At 52.1% G+C, this 21,961-nt stretch overlaps 1 protein-coding gene across 3 annotated transcripts in view; it reads left to right on the plus strand.

The window, feature by feature from the left end:
* The first annotated feature begins 9,464 nt into the window (after positions 1–9,464).
* NTRK3 (neurotrophic receptor tyrosine kinase 3) overlaps positions 9,465–21,961 on the plus strand; it is a 373,642-nt gene continuing 361,145 nt past the window's right edge. For all 3 annotated transcript variants that reach the window (XM_077317432.1, XM_077317434.1, XM_077317437.1), the window contains exon 1: positions 9,465–9,955. In XM_077317432.1, coding sequence (XP_077173547.1) covers positions 9,708–9,955 — 248 coding nt within the window. In that variant the 5' untranslated portion in view covers positions 9,465–9,707. The remainder of the gene's footprint in view (positions 9,956–21,961) is intronic.

Below are 21,961 nucleotides of genomic sequence, written 5' to 3' on the forward strand. Positions count from 1 at the left end.
TAGAAAGAAACTAGAAAGGCAGGTGAAAAACACAGCGTTTATGTACAGCCTCATGAAAAAAAATGACGCATTCATGTATTTCAAGAAGCAAGGCCATCGAGAAGAGAGTGGCAGGGTCTTTTAGCAGCCATGGGCATGGCTTCAGGGCCTGCTACTTGCCAGGCAGGGCCGGTCCCAGATCCCAGTGTGCTGTGGGCACAGAGTGCCCTCCTCCCCAAGGCTTTCTGTTCTGCCCTCCTCCTCCTCCTCACACCTCCCTGCCTAGCCATCCTTTCCCAGCCTTCTCAGAGCCAGCACCCCCTTCCTGCTGAGCTCCCCCCCCCCTGTTGTCAGGAAATGCTCCTTGGATAGTTTGAGAAAGACCTTGGAGGAGGTGCTGCTTCTCAGCTCAGGGCAGGGTGCAGAAAGGTGCCTGGAGGCAAAGAGATGGCAGTTTTTCAGGGGAGAGGACAGAAGGAGATGCAAGCTGGGCAGAAAGAAAGTGCCTTGGACAGGGGTTCAGAGCAGCCATGTCGGTTTGCGGTAGAACAACTAGATTTGCATCAGGTGCATCAACCAGATTTTTTTTTGGGGGGGGGCTATAAATTTCATCTCTAAGGTGCTCCTGGGCTTCAATCTAGCTATTTCAGGGGTGGGGGGTGAGAGCTCTCTCTTGCTCTGTGTATCTGCTTTTGCAGTGGTGGACTTCTTACACGTGGACTTGGCCAATATTAACTCTCCATTGCTCTTGGAAACTCAGCCCAATTGCACAGCCTCTGGATTCTTTTCTTAATTTGAACAACTGTAAAACCCTCCAAATTCCCAGTCCTCTGGCATCAGAGGCAGCTTCCAGTCAACAGAATATTGTTCAGACTGCAAGAAGAACAAAAGCCCCAGCTAGCAAAGGTAGTACAATCACATGACCTTATTTGAATGGTACAACATAGAATCCTAGAATCATAAAGTTGGAAGGGACCTCCTGGGCCATCTAGTCCAACCTCCTGCACTATGCAGGACACTCACAACCCTCTCGCTCATCCACTGTCACCTGCCACCCCCTTGAACCTTCACAGAATCAGCCTCTCTGTCAGATGGCTCTCCAGCCTCTGTCTAAAAATTTCCATGAGGAAACACATGAAATGGAAATCAACACAAGGACAGAATGGAGAGATTATAAGCTAAAATGAGCAGGTTATGTGCCAAGAGAACGACTATGGAAAGGAAGGTTCCAGAAGTACCAGAAGAGCAGCTGTGGAGAAGGAGTTCCAGGGATGGGGTGCCACCACAAAGAAGGTCCAGCCTCCAGCAACCACACATCTTATCTCTGAAGATAAGGACACGTGACATTCTTCACTGATGAGCAGGTTCTTACAGGAGTAAATGATTATTCAAATATCCATAATCCAGACTGTTTAGGGCTTTTAAAGGTCATCACCTTTGAATTGTACATACCAGTAATTGCAAATAGGCAATCAGTACAGTGTTTTTAAAACTGTCAGAAGGTATGGGAGGAGCTGAAGTGAGTCAGCAGTCTCACAGCAGAATTTTTGTGCCAACAGAAACTTTCAAAAAGACTTCAAGGGCAGGTCCATGAACAGCATACTTTAGTAGTCCATCTTGGAGGTGATCCTCGCACAACTAGATTATACTTGTCAAAGAATGGCCACTGGTAGTGCACCCACGACCAATGTCTCGCTGCTTGTAGAAGTGGGGAGTATACTGCCTTTTCCTTCTTTTTAGGATAACCTAGCGAGGATTTCTATAGGTGACATTTGACAAGCAGGCGTGTCCTTGCCAAAATTCCCTTGTCCATGCGACAATGAAATTAGGCTTGCCGTCCAATTAAAGAATGATCATACAGAGTTCCATTTGTTAAGCCACTGGTTAAATCTGCATGAACTACTCAACACATAAAACAATAGTTTGAAGTAGGGTGTCGGGGACGGAGAGATTATTTCTTGGTTTTCGTTTACTGTATGCACACACTACAGTCAAGCCCATCTCTGAAGAAGCTTTAACAAAGGAAGGGGAATCAGAAAAAGCCTGAATAGAGGTCTCATTTTCAAATATCAATAAGTACAGTTTTAAAAAACACTCAGGCCACACACCCAATACACACAGGGTATGCTTAGCAAGCCTGATGTGCAGACCTCTGCTTAGAGAGCACATGTGTGGGAATACATGAGAGTCTGTACACATGATTACGTTGTGGGGTGCATGTTTTCCTCCCCTTCTCTCCCCCCCTAAAGCTGGCTTTCCCACAGCTGTTACAGCCAGCCCGTCCTCCCCAATCTGCTTCGGCATGCAAATTGAATTTGCAGTCCCAGGGCAGCAGCCTGGGTTAGCATCCCCCTTTCGCCCTTTGTTTGGTTGTCCAAGCTGCAGCGGCCTTCCTCTCCTGTCCCTGGTGTGTCTCGGTCTCAACCTATCAATAATAGATCCGCTCCTCCGTTCCGTTCGGCTGTCACGATGAAAGAAGGCTTGTTGGGTCACTTCCCCCCTTGCTCCCCGGCACGTGCCTCACAAGGGACGATAGAAGGGTTTGGATTTGCTTTAAATCCAAAGGCCTCATCAGGCACAGAACAAGGGAAGGAGGGGTGCTTGAGATACGCGTATGCTTATTTATGCAGACACAGAACATGCAGCAGGTATATTTATTATACGCAGCTGGGTTTCCATTGGCTCCAGTTTTTGGGGAGGACATTTGGGGAACACTGAACCAGGGGAGAGTTGGGTATGATCCTGGTCACGTCCAGACAGAAAGCACAAAAGTGGCTGATCTTTATTCTGCCAGCCAGATAGCCGCATAGATAGATTAGTATTCTGCTTTGGCACTGGGCATTGCATTTTCTTCTGTGGGCAGAAGACCTTGCTCAGGAATGGCTGATGGGGCTGGTGAACCCAGGAAATCTCCTTTCTATGGGAGCCTAGTCTGTCATGAAGCCCCGTGTGATGGTGTGCTTAGAACAACAGACTGGGCTGGAAGCTTGCTGAGTGGCCAGCCACACACTCTTAGCTAGCCAGCCTCACAAGGTTGTTGTGAGGATGAAACACAGGAGAATGGTGTAAGCCTCTTTGGATCCCCATTGGGGAGAAATGCAGGGTATAAAGGAAACAAATACATGCATAGAAATTAAGAGAAGACAGCTGGCCCTCCAGATTGGCAGTGGCTCTCCAAGGTCTCAAGTCCACTATCTGATCCTTTTAAATTGGATAGTCCACTGAGTGAACCCAAAATCTCTTATGTCCTATGACAGAGCCATGCTGCAAACACAATCCCTGGCATCTCTAGATAAGTGACACGAAAGCGTTCAGACTGAGACCTGGACAATAGCTGCCATTCAGAGCAGACAATATTGACCCTGATAGACCAACCATCTGATTTCAGTAGAGTTCTGCCCACATCTGCACGTGACTCCCTTTATCCCCATGTGGTGACGTTTCACCAGCTGATTTCTGCATATTAGACTCCAGTTAAGACAATGAAGCAGTGTCGTCAACAATTGTCCCCCCTCCCTCCCAGTTTGCTTATTTGGGAGAAAATCTCATGGAGAGTCAGTCTGGTGTGGTGGTTACACTGGTGGGGTAGGAGAAGGAGTATCAGAAATGGTTAATTGTGCCATGCACCTATGTATCTCTGTGTTCTGTCATGTATCCATTTTAGGTTTTTATCCAACAAGCAATCTCTCACAGAAGAAGAAGAAGAAGAAGAAGAAGAAGAAGAAGAAGAAGAAGAAGAAGAAGAAGACTTCTTCTCCAGGTATTTAAAAGGGTGCCATATGGAGGATGGAGCAGAATAGTTCTCTCTTGCCCCAGAGGGACAGACCAGAACGAATGGGATGAAATTAATTCAAAAGAAATTCCATCTAAACATCCGGAAGACGTTCCTGACAGTTAGAGCGGTTTCTCAGTGGAACAGGCTTCCTCGGGAGGTGGTGGGTTCTCCATCTTTGGAAAATTTTAAATAGAGGCTAGATAGCCATCTGACGGAAAGGCTGGTTCTGTGAAGGCAAAGGGGTGGCAGGTTAAAGTAGATGAGCAATTGGGATTTGAGTGTCCTGCATAGTACAGGGGGTTGGACTAGATGATCCATGAGGTCCCTTCCATTATTCTATGATTCTACTCTATGATTCGAAGAAGAAAAAGAGATGGTTCTTATATGCCGCTTTTCTCTACCTGAAGGAGTCTCAAAGTGGCTGACAGTTGCCTTCCCTTTCCTCTCCCCACAACAGACACCCTGTGAGGTGGGTGAGGCTGAGAGAGCCCTGATATTCCTGCTCGGTCAGAACAGTTTTATCAGTGCTGTGGTGAGCCCGAGGTCAGCCAGCTGGCTGCATGTGGGGGAGTGCAGAATCGAACCCAGCACGCCAGATAGAAGTCCTAACCACTCCTAGCCACTACACCAAACTGGCTCTCCTCGTTCCTGTTTATTGCCCCAAACCTTTGGTCATCCCCCATGCTCTGATCTGGCCCGACACCATTTGTCTTTCCAAGGCCCATTATGCATGGAGTGGAAAGTCTGCATTCGGGGTGGAATGGTGGTGGCTAAAATCACCAATTATGCACGCTGCAGGCGGCAACTGGGTGCAGAGTCAACTTATGCCGCCGAAAAAGCCACATTAGCGAGATGCGGAAGAAAGTGGAGCTTCCTGGGACCAGGGTGCAACCAGAAGCGGCTCCGGAGTATCTGCGTGCATAATCGGATACTCTGGGTTTTGCCGCCGTTATGTTCTGTCCCGTGCATAATCGGTTTGCTTCGCTTCTTCCTCCTCCTTGTTCTCCATGCCACCGTTTCAGTGGCTGTGCATAATAGGTCCAAGTGTTACTTAGCGGACAAGGAAAGGTGCCACATCCCAGGCTCTGTGTCCTTGATTCTGCTTCCCTTCGGCAGTTGTTTTGACTTGGATAGAGTTGTCATGCCTTTCATCTAGTAGGACGCTAAGGGGCAGGCAGGCGTGGGGGAAATAATATAAGCTCCCCTTTGCTATTGTTCTTTAGTCTTGGCAACATATTGATCAAGTTTACCCACATTTATCCAATAAATCAATCTTTGTATCAAGTCAACGTCTGTGATTGTGGTAATCGCTGGAAACCTCATAGGGAAGCTCAGATTTGAATCCCCTCTACCACGTGAGGTTGACGTCCCACATTTTCCTCCTTTCCCTGAGAGGACCTGTGTTTCCAACCAAAGTCCCCTTGATTGGTGGACATCATTTTTGGATTTTGCAGCCCTGCCTCTTGCCTCTGGACATCTCAGAAGGATGTCGCTGCAGCCTCACTGTAGTGGCTAGAACCCCCCAGGCCTCCAGGTTAGTTGAAAGAACTCCTTTGTTCATTCTGACTCAACATGAAAGAAATAGTCCCTCTCCAGCTTCCTGTTCTCTTTTCTTTCTCTATTTTGGGTGGCACAGAAACGCCTCCCTGCCTTGCAAACACAATCTGACAGCTTTGCCGAGTGTGCGCCGTACTTTGCGCTTCCCAAACTTTAATATTTTGTCAGCAAGATGCTGTGCGACAACACAACATGTGCTAATGTGGAACCCTGGAATGCGAAAACGTGCTTTCGGAATTGGAGAGAAATGTAGGTTTGTGTCTTTCAAAGTACCTTGTGATAGAGAATGCAACCAGACGCCTGTGCTCTGTATTGAACGGCCGCATGGGACATTGCTCCCCCACTCACAAGTGTCACTTCTGTCATTTACCCTTGCAACCTTATTTTGTTTTAAAAAATCATGTCCGATTGCGTTACAATGCAATTTCAAATAAATGAAATAGCAACCCCCCCCCCCACACACACACACCTGCTGCCACGTTTGGTTGACACCTTTCCTTCAATTTTTCCTTGGTTGAAGTGAGATCAGGGACAGTCTGCATGTGTATGTGGGTAATGACATGATAAAAACAACCCACATTTTTTATCCTCTTGTTTTTGTTGTAACACTTTTGCGTTACAATGCAATTGTGGTAATTAAAAAAAATATTTTGGACGTGGAGGGGAGTGTTCAAATGGAAGGTGATTGGAGAGTTTTTATCACATGACAATGATTGACAAGTAAATCAAAAAGCAGGAAGTTTTGACTTCCTGACCCTTAGTTATCCTGTGTGTACACAAATCTTGGGAGCAAACAGGGGAGAGCCCCCAAGTCATCAGGAAAGTTTGGGAGAGCTGGCCCATGGCAAAAAAAAACAAAACAAAACAGGGGGCAGTGTGGCATAACACCTGAGTGAGCTCTCTGTGCGGTAGGCATGAAAAGCTTCAACTGCCCATAGCCACACGTTGAACCTCTGTGGAAGGCACTAGCCTTCTCTTCCAGCCCTTGAACATGGGTGTCCTGTCTGGTGAACAATATTGCCTGTAGTAAATAGATTGGTCTCTGGTTGTAGGGATCTGTTTAACAGCTGGACTTGCAGATTTGGTTACTGCTACATATTCTTGGTACCTGCCTTTTCCAAAGAGACTAAAAATGCCTGAATAGGCCACACTGAAAGTGTACAAGTAAACATGCCTACGGTCAGCCTTTTGCAGTTTTTTTTACCATTGAGAAACCTCTGAAACATTCTTCAGGCTTCGAGAAACCTCAGAGATGGCACAATTGTGCAGAATATGGTTGGGAATGCCCATCTGGGGCCCCTCCCCTTCCCACCCCCTCCAAGCCCATCATTGGCCACTTTGAGGGGGGGTTGGCTTGACCATTTATGGCCATATTGCCCAATATATGCTTAACAAATTTTAAATATATATATTAAACAGTAATTAATTCCCACTCATTTGGGAAACCCTTCCAGGGCCACCAAGAAACCCCAGGGTTGAGAGAGCCTGGCTTAAATAGATCTGAAAAAGAAGTCAAAGGCAGCAGGTCTTTCTGCTTCCCATTAGCTGCAATAGCTTTGTAAAACCTCCATAAGCCTTCAAGTACATAAGATTAGAGGATACAGAATAATATGGTATAGCCCAAAGGAATGCTTTGGTATAGCTGAAGAGCCAGATTGGTGTGGAGAACCAGCTTGGCATCATGGTGAAGAGCAGTGGCCTCTAATTTGGAGAACTGGGTAGGATTCTCCACTCCTCCACACGGAGCCAGTGGGGTGACCTGGGGTCTTACACAGTTCTCTCTGAGCTCTCCCAGCCCTTCTGACCTCTCAGCGTGGCTGATGAAGGGAGAGGAAGGGAAGGTGACTGTAAGCAGCTTTGAGACTCCTTTGGGTAGTAAAAAACAGGGTACCCCCCCCCCCCCCGGCTAATTGGACTCAGCAGGGGCGGTCTATGGATTGGAGCCCACTGAGAAAGACTCTGCAGATGAAAGCAACCACTTGTCACTAGCTGGGGTCCCTGTAAATCCGTCGTTGGGACGTGATAGCACACACACACACAGAATTTCAGTCTTGGCAGCTCTGGCCCTAGAGTGGTAAACCCAAATCACCTATCCGTAATAGAAGCTGTCTGTCGCAGCTCTGCCTGATTTACTGCTCTGGCCTGACCTCTGTTGTGATACCTGCAATTCTTCTCTTTCCCTCCAGTGGAATTAGTTTTTTTTCCCTGATGCCCGAGATTTCCTCACCCTCCAGAGAGAATGCCCAATGCAACTCTGTGTGAGTCACCAGGCTGGGTACGCTTCCTTCCAGTAAGGAATCATGCTCAGAAATATCAGTCAGAAATACAGTGAGGGGCGAGTCAGACAGAAGCAGCGCCTGAAGAGGGTATGTGTCGCATCTCTGTGGGACTCACTGTGCCGAGATGCTCTCCTCACAGTCAGAAACGGGAGACGAAAAGGCGGCAACCAGCCTCCTTTCCCCCAAAATCAGACCTTTCAGGACATCCTTGGCTATTAAACGTTTTTGGAAAGAATGGTGGCACAGAACAAAGCCTCCAAGGACCGCCCCCCCCTTCTCCACTGCAATAATTCTTTCCCCAAGCTGTCCAAAGCGTTCCGAGTTGGAGGACGACCCCTAGAAGGCTCCCGGTCCGGCTCCATCCTGAGCCGCCCCTCTTGTATCAGACGTGTCTGTGTGCAAAGGAGCAGAAACAAGAGACTATTAAAAGAGAAAAGGGGGGAGGGGGGGAGAGAGGAAGAGCCATGCAAGGCAAAGCACCATAGAGAAGCAAATTAAGGAGGGCTCTGATCTGCCTGGGCTTCAGCCGGCCCCAAAATGCGCCCTGCATCTTAATGCGCTCTTCTGTTCAGCGCGCTCGCACACGGGAGGAGCCCTTTAAACGCTCCCGCGCCGCTCTCTCGCCTTCGGACACGCGCGCTTGCAAAAAGCTGCTTGCAAGGGAGACCCGATTGCCCTCCCCCCCGACACCTCTACCCTGGTTCTCCCCCCCCGGAAGTCGTTTTCGTCGTCCTCTCCCCTTCTCCCCTGGGAGAGCGGTGGTGTTTAAGCGGGAGGGGGAGGCGTTAAAATGAAAAGAAAAATGCAGGCGGAGGGAATCTTTCCAACTCCCCCCCCCCCCGGCTAGAGCCCCTCTCGTGCCGTCTTCCTTTCCCCACCCCGCTTTCCTCCCGCTAACCCCAACGGTGGCAACTTTTCTCACGTGCCCTCTGCCCGATCCCAGAGGCACTCTTCCTTGGAAGTCGGTTCCTTTGGACGGCCGAGGGGCTGCAGGGCGGGCGGCCCGATCCCGCCGACCCGCCCGCGGCGCTTACTCCCGGGTTATCACGTCCCCCGCCTCGTCCCCCCCCCCCACGGCAGCCTGAACTTAGGATTCCCTGTCCCACCCCCACCCCCGATCCCTTGTCCTCCGCGGCGCTGTCCTCCTCCTCTCCCCCGGCCCATCACTCAGGACACGGAGGGAGGGAAGGGAAGCCCCGCGGGGCTGAGACTCCCCCCCCCCACCCGGCGGTGCTGAAGCCAGGCAGCGCTCCGCGACCCCGCCACGCATCTCCTGCAGCACCGCGGGGCGTGGGGGAGCCGCCGACGGGGAGGGCAGCCGGGAGGGCAGCCGGGAGGGCGCCCCCGCCCCCTCCTCCCCGCGTGCCCCCCTCTCTCTCGCGGCGGGGGCGGGAGGGGCTGGCTGGCTGGCTGGCCGCCCCCCTCGCCTCCTGGCAGGTGCTTCACTTGCGAGGCTGCCCAGGAGGTGGGACTTGGGCGGGCGGGCGAGGGGGGGGGGGCGAAGCGGCGCAGCGCAGCGCCAGGGAGAGACTCCGCGCGAGCAGAGCGAGCAGAGCCACGGAGGGAAGGCAGGCAGGCAGGCAGGCAGGCAAGGAAGGAAGGAAGGAGGGAGGGAGGGAACGAGGGAGAGCCTCGCTTCTCTTCTCAGCCGTCGTAACCCCCTCCTCCCCGCGGCCGCCCGCTTTCGCCTCCTCCTCCTCCTCTTCGTCGTCGTCGTCGTGGTCCTCCTCCTCCTCCTCCTCCCATCTTCCGCGGCGATCTTCTCGCAAGTCTCCGGGCGAGCGGCGGCTCCATCATCAGCAGGCAGGCAAGCAGGCAGGGAGGCAGGCTGGTGTCTCTCTCTCTCTCACTCTCTCTCCCGCGATGCCTGGGACGCGGCGCCTGTGAGAAGGGGACCCTCCGCACCATGCCCGCCTCGACGGACGGAGGCCGGGGGCGCCGGCTAGCGTGAGCCGGGGGGGGAGGCTGGTTTCTGCGCTCCCCCCCGGTCCTTCACCCCCCCCGCCCGCCTTCGCTGCCGCCCCCACCCACTCTCCCTCCCCCCTTCCCTCCCCTCCCCTCCCCTTCTTTCCCCTCCCCCTCCCCCCCCCCCGGAATCAAGCCCCCTTGAGGCGGAGATGGATGGCTTACTTGGCCCGACCAAAGGTGGCTTTTGGAACGTTTTTTTCCTCTGGAGCCTCTGCGGGGACTACCTGGCGTCGGTGTGGTGCTGCCCGGCCAACTGCGTGTGCAACCGGACCGAGATCGAGTGCACCAACCCGGACGATGGCACCATCTTCCCCCTCCTCGAGGGCCAGGAGTCGGGCCCCGGCAACGGCACCGCCGGTATCAACATCACCGACGTCTCCCAACACATCGCGGCCATGTAAGTCGCCCGGCGGGGGCGGAAGGGGGGGGGATCGCCCGTTGGGGCTTCGGACGTGCTGGTGGCCCGGGCACACCGTGTGGGGAGGGGGGCGTCGAGACGCCTGCCTGCCTGCCTACCCCGGGGCTGCGGGGGGGGGGAGTGCGGGGGCTGGAGCGCCGTACACTGCGGATCTCTCCGTGCCTCCGCTCGGAGGTTGTGCAGAGAGAAGCGTGGGAGAGGGGGGGGGAGGGAGATGGCCTCCCCCTCCCTCCCTCCCTCCCTCCCTCCCTCCCTCCCTCCCTCGGAAAACGCAACAGTTGGGACTGGCGACCGGCCCGAGCTCGGCTGGCAGTCCGCGGGGATCCGTGGCGAGCCCCCCGTGGGCGTTCAGGCTGCGCTGCCGTCTCTCTTGGCCGGAGGACCCCCGCTTCGCCGCGCTCTCGCCCTCCTCGCCGCTTTGGAAAAGACCCGGCGGCTTCTCCTTTAAGCGCCTGCATTTTGGAAATAGGACAGAGAGGGAGGGATGGGGGGGGGGGAGAGAGAGCTCTTACTCCGGCTCCGGTTCTGACATCCCCCCTCCCGCGGGCAGCCTCGTCTGATGTTGAGATCTCTTTGCCGTGCCTGTTTTGATCTCCCAGCGGCTGGACAGGGCTGCGGGAACAGAGATATTTTTAGTGGAGCCATCTCCTCCCCCCCCCCCCCCCCATATGCTGGTGTGCTTGTTTATCCGGAAAATCAACTCTGGGTAGCTTTATCCTTGTTAGGAGATGCTCCTGGTTAAACCCCATGCAAAATCCCATCAGCCCTATAGATGGAGCCGCCAAAGAGGGTGCTCTTCTGTTCTCTCCCCCCCGACACACACACACAAATACTTTCCACCTTCATCCATTTAGATTTGAATCACATGCGTCCTTTTCACAAAAAGCCACACAGCTCTGTATTTGTGGTGCTGGTTCTAGATCGCAGGGGGAGAGGAGTGTGGACAGGGTTAAAACTCTGAGATATTTCATTAGCCCTATGCTAATTGAAATGGGAGTTCTGCCCCTTGAGGATGTAGGGGGGGGAGTCCAAATCAGGCATTGGGGGTGGGGGCGGGGGAATTATACGTTTTTGGCAGCCACAGACTGTGAGGCCAGAAATGAGTAATAGAGAAAGGGGTTATTTATTAACTACAAATATTGCAGAAGAACAAGAGACTTTGCTGGAGACACAGAAGCTGGGAGCATAGAGACTAGAAAGGGAAAACAGCATCTCTCCCCCCCCCCCCCCCAGCAGGCAAAATTGGACACAATGCTAAACCTTCACTCTTCTGGGGCAGCTGTGTCCACCTCATACAGCATGGTGGGATTGATGCTGGCCCTCCAGAGTGCTTCTGCCTTTCTGCCCAGGGCAGCTAAGCTAGGACACCCCCTCCCCTGCCTTGCAAATGAGGACACTGAAGTTACTAGAGGACAGAAATGGTATTGCCCTCAGACAGGGATGACTTGAAAGACAAAAGCCCAAAGCCAACTCTGTTCTAGTTTATTGCTTGGAGCCCGTTTTTCTTTGCCCCAGGCAAGAGGCCATTCTGAAGCCTGCCTCTGTCTCTCTCCCCCTCTCCCCCCCTCATATCTCTATATATTGCTGTTTGCTTTCCAGCCAGCCTGTCACCCAGTTGTCCTCTTTGCTGATCCCGACCCCCCCCCAGGTGCCAAAACAGCTGACACAATATCACGCTTCCAGATTCATCCCTTTTCTTCTAGCACTAAGTACTGTCTCTGGGCAGCTGTAGGAAAAGTAAGAAAAAGCGTTCCTTTTGCAGCCCGGTGGTGCTGGCCTTTGAAGCCCTGGAGAGCAGCTTTGATGGCTGGGGAGAATGTAGTTCAGCCTTCCAGGCATTTAGGACATGTGTATTTAAGCCTGTGTGTCTATATCATAGACTGAACTGCTGGGGGAGATATGATTATGCGAATCATTTTGTATCCGCGAACAGGACTTTACTGCCTTGAAAATGCTGATCCAGCAGTTGGTGAAGTAAGAGGAAGACCCTCCCCAACCCCATAATAAAGAAGAGAGAGAGTGAAGTCCTCTCTCTGTGTACATGTGTGTTAAAAGTTGGGTAAGGGTATGACATTGTCAGGGCTCCTGAAAGATGTTCATGATCGAGTTAGAATACATGTGTCTTCTCCTTCTGTGTCCAGGTCTCAGGCCTTTGCCAAAGAGCAATGAGAAATTCAAGGCAGATGCTTCTTGCACAGCTATCTGGTTGTACAATTGTGGCTGGGGAGTTTGAGCTGAAAACAAAATTGGCCAAGCACAATCCACTTTTCATGTGGGGCAGGATGGGGGGGGGGGAGAAAGAGCAGCTCTTTAAGTAGACCTAGGTCAAATATAAAGGCAGCAGCAGTGCTTTTTGGTTGCTGTCAATCGTGACAGCATGATAGAGCCTGCATATCCGAAGGCCAGAAGCAGATTTGAAGAGTAGTGGGGGTGGTGGTGTGTTTTTCTATCTTGTTTGTAAGTTCCCAGCGGTGTCTGATTGGACACTTAAAGGAAGCAAAATGTTTGACTACATGGCTCTTTTGTTCTGATCCATCAGGCCTTTGTAAGTTTCTGCCATCTTTGATCCCTGTAATATTCCATTGGGACTGAGCAGTAAACTCTTAGAAGACTGCAGGCTGGATCCACAGAAAAGGAGCAAGGATCACAGAATCCGTTCCTTGGTTTTATATCGGAAAATTCCCTTGCCTTATTGGTCCAGTGACATTTTCTAATGAGTGGGCAAGGACCAAATGGATCATGTGTGTGTTGGGGGGGGGGGTGAAGGGTAGAATGCAGAACCCCAGTTGGCCAAACATTCATCTAATACAAGAGCGCTTTGGGCAGAATCCAACTGAGGCCTTCTGGGTTCATGAAAGGTGTGACTTGCAACAGGCTGCTTAGCCAAAGAGTGAAATTGGGCTGCTGGGAGATGGTGGAGGTCCTGGAAGGTTTTGGCAAGAAGTGAGGAATCAAAGCAATGCCCTCCCTCCCCCAAACATCTCCTGCTGATCTTGACTAAAGCTTAGCCCCAGAGATAGAGGCAGGAAAATGGCACCCCCTAAGTTCAGTGGCACAAACCAGGTAGCTTCATAGGAACTTCCTTGTATGACAGGAGCTGGGTGGAGGTGACCAGAGAAATGGGCCCAGCATCCCAGGGGGCAGGATTTCGGTAAGAGAAGGGTTAAGTGTGCTGTGCCAGGTAGGGGTGTCAGTTCCAGCACACGAAATCCCTAGAGATTTGGGAGTAGTCTGTGGGGTGGAGAATCAGAGTTGTTTTCACTGAGAATATACGGTGTGCCATACAGTCTGCCCCTCAAGGTGGCCATTTTCATCTGTAGTTCTGAGGGACCTCCAGGCCCCATTTGCAAGCTGGCAACCATAATCTGGATGCTGTGTGTCCATTTACCCATCAGGCGTGGAGACGGAGGAGTCATGGCTAGGTGAGGGCTACATTTTCTGCCCCATGGTTGGAGACAGTGGAACCAGATACACAAGCCATGGTGGCTTGAGCAGGTCAGGAGGGCAGTCCCCTTGAGTTCTACCAGAAATTTGCAAGATCCCATTTCTTGTGCCTTCTGTGTGATTTTGGTTTCTTCTTCCTCTTGCAAGGGCCGGAAGAAAAGGCTCATTTGATGTGGGAAATGCTGGGCTGGTTTCTAGCCAAACTCTGCTTAGTAGAAAAAGCCACCCTATTCATGGGAGTTCAGGAAGCTGCCGGGCATCCTTCATTGTGCCCGGATCTCTTTGCAGCTGAGAACCAACCCTCTCCAGCTGCCAAGCTGTGTAGCTATCGGAGAGATGGCAGGAAGCAGCCAGGTATCCTGCTGTCACGTTTGGATCCATTTCCGCTGAGGATCAATTGTCCTTTCGTTGGCATTTTCGTGGGGTTTGTGGCCTTGCATCCAGGAAGCTGATCATGGCTGATGCCAGACAAAAACATGAATGTACCTAATTCTCACATGGCCCCAACTGTGCATACTTGAATATGGAGATTGGGTTCATGGACAAGACAGACCTTTGTACAGATTGGGGTGGGGTGGGGGAAAACCCTCCAGATTTTAATAAATAAATATAACTGGAGGATAACCCCTCCCAACAACAGAAGCAGTGCCTGTATAGAGCTTTAAGAAATAAACACCTTCTCAGTGCTGTTGTGGGGGATTGCTAGGCAACAACAACAGTATCGTCAGCCTTCAAGCCTTGTTGTTTGTCAGTAAAAGAAAGTGGGGGCCTTTCCCAGAGCTGTTTTGCCATTGGAGGGAGGAGTCATTGAGGCCAGGCCACCAGCAACTTGCATGGCTGACATAGGCATGGCTCACATGTGTGATACCATAACCACCCCATGGAAGCCAGTGTGATGCATAGTTTGTCTAGGATCTGGGAACCCTAAATTTGAAGAAGTCCCACTCTGCTACAGAAGCTCACTGGGTGACCTTGGGTCTTTGGCCTAACCCACCTCACAGGGCTGTTAGGATAAAATGGAGAGGAGAACAAAGTAAGTAATGACCTGATTGTGCAGAAAGGCAAGGTACAAATGAAGGAAATGGTGAGGATGTGGGGGCTGCCAGGGGAAGGGAAAGTGGTGACGCTATGCCAAGAGGGCAGAAAGGAACCTGGGTTGCTCTTTACAAGCCCTTGTGGGTTTCCCATTGTGCAGCTGGACCCGGCTTGGCAACTAGAACTAGATTTCCCAAGGAGAAGCCACAGGGGGAAGGAACCTGCAGACGGGGAGGGGTGTTTGTGTGTCAAAGAAAGGTAGGCTGACTAGTGAGTGGGAAGGAGAAAAGGAAGCAGGGAAAGGGGAGGGGCCATGGAGGCCATCAGACTCAATCCTCCCTATCAAAATGGGCAGAGTCCTGGGAGGAGGTTTCACCCCAGTATTGCAATCCGTAAAGCTGCAAGGGTCAGTGACCAGGCCAGGGGCTCTACCGCTTACAAGATGCATTGGGCGGCTCTTAGGCCAGTGTCGTGAATCTGCGTCAAGGTGTAAAACTTGTCATATCGAAAATTATTTTGAAGGCAAGCTGCGCAGAATGTCAAGGATCCTCACAACCACGGAGCCAGTGGCTTCCTTAAAGCCACCAGGGATGTAATAAGAACCGGGGGCTCCGGAGCTGGATGCTGTGATCTGGCTGCAGTTCGTAGCTGCTTTCCCCCTTCTGCAGGGCACGGTGGCCCTTAGTCCAGCTGATTTGGCTGCAAGCAGCTGGTAGTCGTCTTTCCAAACCGCAGGCAGACCTGAAGGAGCGGCTACTTCCCTTGGCTGGCACAGCCTGCACCAAAGGAGAAAGTGGAAGCAACTTGTGGTCAGGCTTCCTCAGTTTCCACTTGGAGGTACCCAGGATTGTCAAGGCGATCCAGTAACACCTTGTCAGAGCAGAAGGGTTGCCAGTGGGCGGAGTGAGCTGGAAGCCTCCTAATTGATCCAGCCAGTGCCCGGTTTCTGCCTTGCTGTTTGCTCAATCTTTATCATGGTCCCAGTGGATGCCAGTAAAATCAGCTAAGAATCACCGATTGGTCTCTCTCCCACATGCTGCTGAGCTGAGCTGAGCTGACCAGCCGGCAGACTACCAGAGGTTCTGCAACCCGGTTCATCTCTTTCCTCCTGGCATTAAAGGTTCTGGACTCCTGAGTCCTTGGTTTGTGTGTTCTGTTGCTCTTCTTGAAACGGCTGTGGCTTTGGGACTGCCAGAAAGAAAGCCACGATCTGGTTCCCTGTTGCTGGCTTGACCTCCCCCCAGACCTGACCTGCTGGGCCGAAGGGAGGGATTTTGATGGCCAGGGATCTTCCTTGCAGAAGAGCAGCGGCCCAGGAGGAAGTGATATGGTGGCACCGCCCGTGCTTGTGCTGCTTCGGCTGTGAACAGAAGCGTGGCAGGCTGTGGTGCCACGTGAACAGCTGCCCCCAACCCCTGGCACACCTTCCTTTGAAGCAGGTGAGCCTAGCCCGCGCTGCTCCTCCGGATTCTGGCACCGCTTTCCACTGCATCAGTACGACGCTATCATTCTCTGTGTAACTCAATCTGCTGTTTAAATGCTCGTTAAGGAATGGAACAAAAGCCTCAATTAATTAACGTTCTGGAGAGTTTTCTTCCTTTCTTCTCTCCTCGCCCCCACCTCCTCCTCCTGCGCTCTCTTCCCTCGCTCACAGAACAGTCACGTTTCGAGGGGGAGGGGGATGAAGCCCCTGCTGCTTGCCGCCGTTGTGCTCTGGAGAGCTGAGCCAAGGTCAGAGGACCGGCGTGTGGAGGAGCAGCCGAGGGGCTGTGTGCCGGGAGAAGGCTTCTCAAAGAGGATAGGTTGTGGAGAACGTGGTGATGCTGGACGTGGCCTCAGGAGTCCTTGCGGGACCTCTCTTTTTCCCCCCAACCAAAGCGACTCGAAAGCTGCAATTTCTCCAAGTGTGGGTTGCCTTAATCTGCTGCTCCTGGGTGCCCAAAGTGCCCCTCTTCGGTGGAGGTGCTGCTGTGTCCCTGCGTGATTTGGCTGTGCTTTGTCCTAGTGGCTTGGGAAGGATAGGGGACCACTTCTGCTGTGTGTTTGCACACTTCTTTTACCCTGTGATTTCACAGAGGGGTGCCTTATCGGAAGGGCCAGAAGTCTGAGAGGGAGCCACCTGCATCTCCTAAGAATATTTTGCCCTTCCTGCTGAAGTCAGGCCAGGGCAGAGGAGTGGCTGAGGCCATCTTGCACCTCCCTGTAGCTTCTCTCGTCTCCTTTTATTCCACCGTCAGCTTCTTGTCCCTTCCCCAGAAGGCACTGCAAATGCAGCTGTCTTTGTGACTCTGGGGATGAGGTCCTGACCAGGAGCCATTAAGCTTCCCTGGCCCCCTGGGAGCCACACGGGCAGAGCCATTAGGCATTGTCATGTAGAGTCAGGCCCACTGCTTGCCTGAACAGCTGTTCCTGAGGCTGGGGGCATCTCTAAGCACCAGCCGGCAGAATGCTCTCAGGGCCCTCCCTGTATGTTCAGTTTCAGAAGAGCCTTGTAAAAGGCGCTGAGCCACCGTGCTCCCCCATCCCTGTTTCCTTATGCTCAGTGTTGTTTGACCCTTGATGCAGCTGGAGGAGGATGAGGAGGAGGCAGGGCAGGGCAGGCATGCCATATGCTCTGGGGGCACGGCTGTGCTGTTCTTGTGCTCGCCAAAAGTGGCTGGAAGGGGCATGTTTTGGCTTATCTTGTTTGCTGCCTGCTTGGACAAGGCTGAGCTTGACAGGTAAATCACCTGGCTCGGTGTTAGGCCGAGATGGGGAAAGCTGACTTTCCATCTTCTGCCCCATTGCTAGACTCCAGTTCCTACGATTCTTTGGGAGAAGCTGCACCCAGCAAACGTCTGTCAGTTTATGATCTGTGCATCAGCCCTGGAGTATATAATTCCCAGGCTTCTCTTCCTGCATTCAAAGAATGATGCCAGGGCTTGGGAGGATGGGATGGCTACAGGACAGCCATCTACTTAGGAAGGAAAAGGGACGAGGCCGCTTGGCCAACCTCACACTGCCCCTCAGTGCCCAGAAGTTAAAAGATGGTGGCTGCATTGGGAACCATGCACTCAGTGGGAGTTGGTGGGTTGTGTGCATGTCACTGAACCTCTATGCCAGGGGTGGCCAAGCTGTGACTCTCCAGATGTCCATGGACTACAATTACCAGGAGCCCCTGTCAATACCATGCTGGCAAGAGTTCATGGGAATTGTAGTCTATGGACATCTGGAGAGCCACAGTCTGATCTGTGCCCTAACTTCGAAGTGGAGCACCATTAACTCTTGGGGAAATGGCTGAGTTTGGTGAAGTTTGTGGGCCTGGCTCTCGATGGAAGAATCTGGAAGCTTCCTGCCACCAATTTGCGTTAGACCACCCTGCGATGGACCGAAGGCTGCCCCGCCCTTGGAACCAGCCATTCACATAGGCCTCTGGGAATGTCACTCTAGCATCCAATCACCTTTTGAGAAAGGGGATGGAATAGTGGAGGGAAGCACAGCAGGTCTGCCTCGAAAGGGTGGCTCTGCTTGGTGGTGGGTCAGAGTGGCTTGGCTCTACTGGCAGAGAACCCAATGGTCAGGCCTGATTTCATTTGCTCACTCACTATGATGCAGTCTCTATGTAGCTCAGCTTGCCCCTGATATAATTCTGGGTATCCTGTGGATGCTTTCAAGAAAGGGGCTTATGCATCCAGCAGAACAGAAAGGTAAAGCTGGGATGTACCACTTCAAGGGGGGAAGGGTATCTGAGAGAGAGGACTCCCCCCCCCCTTAATATTTGAATGCTCCCTGTCCTGCCAAAAGCGCCATACAAGTAATAGAAGGCAAGGCTGAACCTTTTTCCTTTGTGACTTCTTGTTTACGTGTTTTTGGGGAGTGAGAATTCAAGTATACACGCTTCCCCCTTCTATGTGACAAAGTATAGAGGGCATTGCCTCCATAACGAGAGGGCTGGTTTATAGGACTACTTGTACTCTGCTTTATACCCCACGGTGGGTTATAGCATGCTGCGCTCCCCTGCTTTGACCTTGCAGTGGCTCTGTAGGTTTTGTTGAGAGAGACTGACTGTGCCAAGCTTCCCAGGCAGGGATCTGGACTGGGCCTCCTGGATCCCAGTTTGACAAACAAACCACAAAGCTGCAAACAATTGGTGGACGTTGCCAGCTGTAGGGCTGGCCTCTGAGTGTCTCTTGTTGCTTGACCTGTAGCAGTCCCCGTTGGCTGCTGTGAACTCAGTCTGAGCTGGTGCTTGGCAGGAACGGTCTACCTGGGGTGACTCATCCTTGGAGTGACTCACATAGGTGGATTGTCGCTGGGTGCTCTGAGCCTCTGCTTGCATGGGAAGGCCTGGCCTTGCCGGAAGCAGTGGCTGTCCCTCTTCCTTCCTGCGTGCCCTTGGCTGACGCATTTCCATGCCTGGATTGAACCTGGCGCTCTTCAGAAGGAAAAGGCTTCAGAAGGAAAAGGATTTGAATGAAACAAAAGCAGAAGCTTTAATCCAATGATAGTGTCAGCTTTACAAAAGATTGAAGGAGGCGATCAGTGGTGAGCTTATAGGATCCTCTTCCTTGGGGACGTGCAAGAAGAGGTTGGAGAAGGATCTACTTAAGGATGCTGCATTCATCACACTCAGACTAGAATGAGATCCTTGGTTTAAATTTAATTTTGACAGGAGACTTACTGTTAATTGAGCTAAACTGGAGTAAGGCAGGATCTTTTTGTTTGCCTGAGCCAGGGACGATGGTCTCTCTGCACATCTTTCTGCCTCTGTCCCCCTCCCACCTTCTGAGGGCAGCAAGGCAGACTGAAGAAGTCACTCCAGGCATCCCAGTGAGGATTCAAACTAGCATACAACAACAACCCTATGAGGTTGGTTAACCTGGGGACAGAGTGACTGGTCCCAGGTCATTAATAATAATCCGGTGAGTTTCCGCAGCAGGGGAGGGATTTGAACCTGGGTCTCCCAGAACCTTGTCCAGCACTGCACCTGTCCCACCCTGCTGGTTGTCTTCTCGCCTCCTTTGCAAGACTGAGGCTACTGCAGAAGAAAAGCCAGTTAATGGGCGGCGGGGGGGGGCAGTCTCACAGTGCCCAAAGATGGTGCAGTTTACGGGAATGACTGGGAGGAGCACTGGGTGTCTCTTGAGTGGTCCTTCCTTTCTCTTTCCGGTTTGAAGAGCCATCAGGTAGCTAGCAGAATTGTGTCCTCCAGAGGTGTTCTCCTCACATTTGGTTGTCCTTTGGTGTGTGCACAGGACAGAACAACCGGGAAGTCTGCAAAGGGAGAAAACTTCCAGAATCTCTGTTGCTGTTCACACTAGCATGGTATAATGTCTAAGAATGGCAGAATCCGGTCAGGAGAACAGGGCTGGATTCCATTCTCCTCCTTTGCATGCAGCCTGTGGGGTGACCAGTTCTCTCAGACCTCTCTCAGAGGAAGGGAAGGTGACTGTAAGCCACTTTAAGACTCCTTAAAGTAGGTGAAAGCGTGGTATAAAAACTGCTGGTTCAGAAGCCTCTTCAGCTTGGTAGAAAGTACCTGTTGAAGTTCGGATACATGTGGGTGTGTCTATTTGTGCAAGGGTGTCCTTGGGGCACCACAGAAGGCCACCTGGGAGGTCAGCAGAAGGCTGGGTAGAACTAGCTGTCTGCCAGCGTTTCCCCGTTCCCCGTTCCTTTCGGTAGATCAAGAGGAGGAGCTGTGTTGGTTGGTCTGGCGCAGTACAGGAGGCCGTGGGCCCAGACTAACATTTGTGGCCGGGTAAGCGTGAGCAATCTCCTGAAGAAGTGAGCTGTGACTCACAAAAGCACTTACCCGGCCACAAATGTTGTTAGTTTTTCAGGTGCTCCTGGGCCCAGGCCTTCTTTACTGCTCCAGACTGACTAACCCTGCTAGTGTCTTGCTCTGTCCCATGGAAGGCACTGCACGGAGCCATGCAGAGCGGATATCCATCTGCTCTGTGAAGAAACTTGGGCAAGTACAAACAGATACCCCCTTTCCCACCAAATGTAGAAGACTGTACCGGGAGGACACAGGTGATAATGTCTGACCCCTTTTCTTTGTGTTCTGTACTTCTGGGGCAGGAAATATACCTTTGCTGTGGAGTGTTAAGGGAGGAATGGCTCTTTTTTTTGCAAGGGGCACCAAATAGTGAGCTGGCAGTGTTGGACCGTTTCTGGAAGCCCGGACTGAGCAGACTTTGGTTCAGATCCTGCCGGTGAGGGATTTATTGGGCGGCCTTCAGAAAACTGTGCGCTCCCTGAGCCGTTCCAGATTATTAAAGTCTAGACATTTCCCTTTTCACTAGGCTCCCATTATTAATAAATAAGAATTTGGGAGAATTTATGTCCTCACTCTGGATCTGCAGATTCCCCCAAGGTGGCTCACGGCGTCATAAAAGGCAATCTTAAAGCCTCCTACGACAGTTCACAAAACCAGACAACAGCAAAATGAAAGAGCTACAGTCCAAGGATGATAAACAGCAGCCATTTCACACCCCACCCTGGCCGCCATGCTGTCTCAGTTGAATCCTGTCTGGGAGGCTGGATTCTATGGAGAAGAGTGAAGGGAGGCCTGAGTCATCCCAGGGAAAGGTGAATGGCAACTGTGATTTGCATTGGATAGCAGATTCAGTACACTATTGTGTTGAGGTCAGCATAGGGTGGATCTGCCCTGGGAGCTTGCTGGGTGATCCGGGGCTCGTCACCCGCCCTCAGCCTCACCTGTCTCATGGGCTGGTTGGAAGGATAACAAGGAGGAGAGGAGAATGACACTGGAAAGAAAGAGGGGGAGAAGCAAAGTAAATAAACAGGGCTTCGAGGGAGCACAGGAAAGGGCAGCATAGTGATTGGAGGGGGGGGACAGGATGGGGGAGACCCATCTTCAGACTTCCACTCTGCCATGGGCCTGGATGATTTTGGGTCAGTCTGGTGTTCTCAGCTCAGCTTGGCTGCTGTGGGTATAAAATGGAGGGAGGGAGAAGGTTGTTGTGAGCAGTTTTGGGTCCCCACTGAAGAGGAAAGCAGGATACCCTGGATGCTCTGGGCTGACCCTGTGTTGACCAGGGGGTCGGACTGGATGGCCTGTATGGTCCCAACTCTAGGGTTCTATGATTCTATGAGCAGATCCTTATTCTGGATGCTTTAGGCAGACCCTACACTGAACAGGGGGTTGGACTGGATGGCCTGCATGGCCCCTTCCAACTCTAGAGTTCTATGGTCCTGTATCGATATCTCAACACATCATTGTGATGTCTGGATGATGTGCAGGGAAGACCCAGTGAGCCTCTTGGTCAAGGGACACTGACGGTGGGCTTGGCCATTGAAATTCATTCCGGACCGAGAACTAAGATATGCCTGGAGGTCTTTGCACCTTGCCCATGACTGGTCTGGTTGCACCTGATGGGGGTATGTTTGGTGGTGGAATGAGAGCCTCCAGGAACATCTATCTATCTGGACTCCATCGAACAACATATGCTAGTGATTGCATCCCAGTGTGGTTTTGGGGAGCCTGATAGAGCCACGGAG

This window comes from Paroedura picta, chromosome 18 (assembly GCF_049243985.1).
Source record: "Paroedura picta isolate Pp20150507F chromosome 18, Ppicta_v3.0, whole genome shotgun sequence".
In the NCBI taxonomy this organism is placed as follows: domain Eukaryota; kingdom Metazoa; phylum Chordata; class Lepidosauria; order Squamata; family Gekkonidae; genus Paroedura; species Paroedura picta.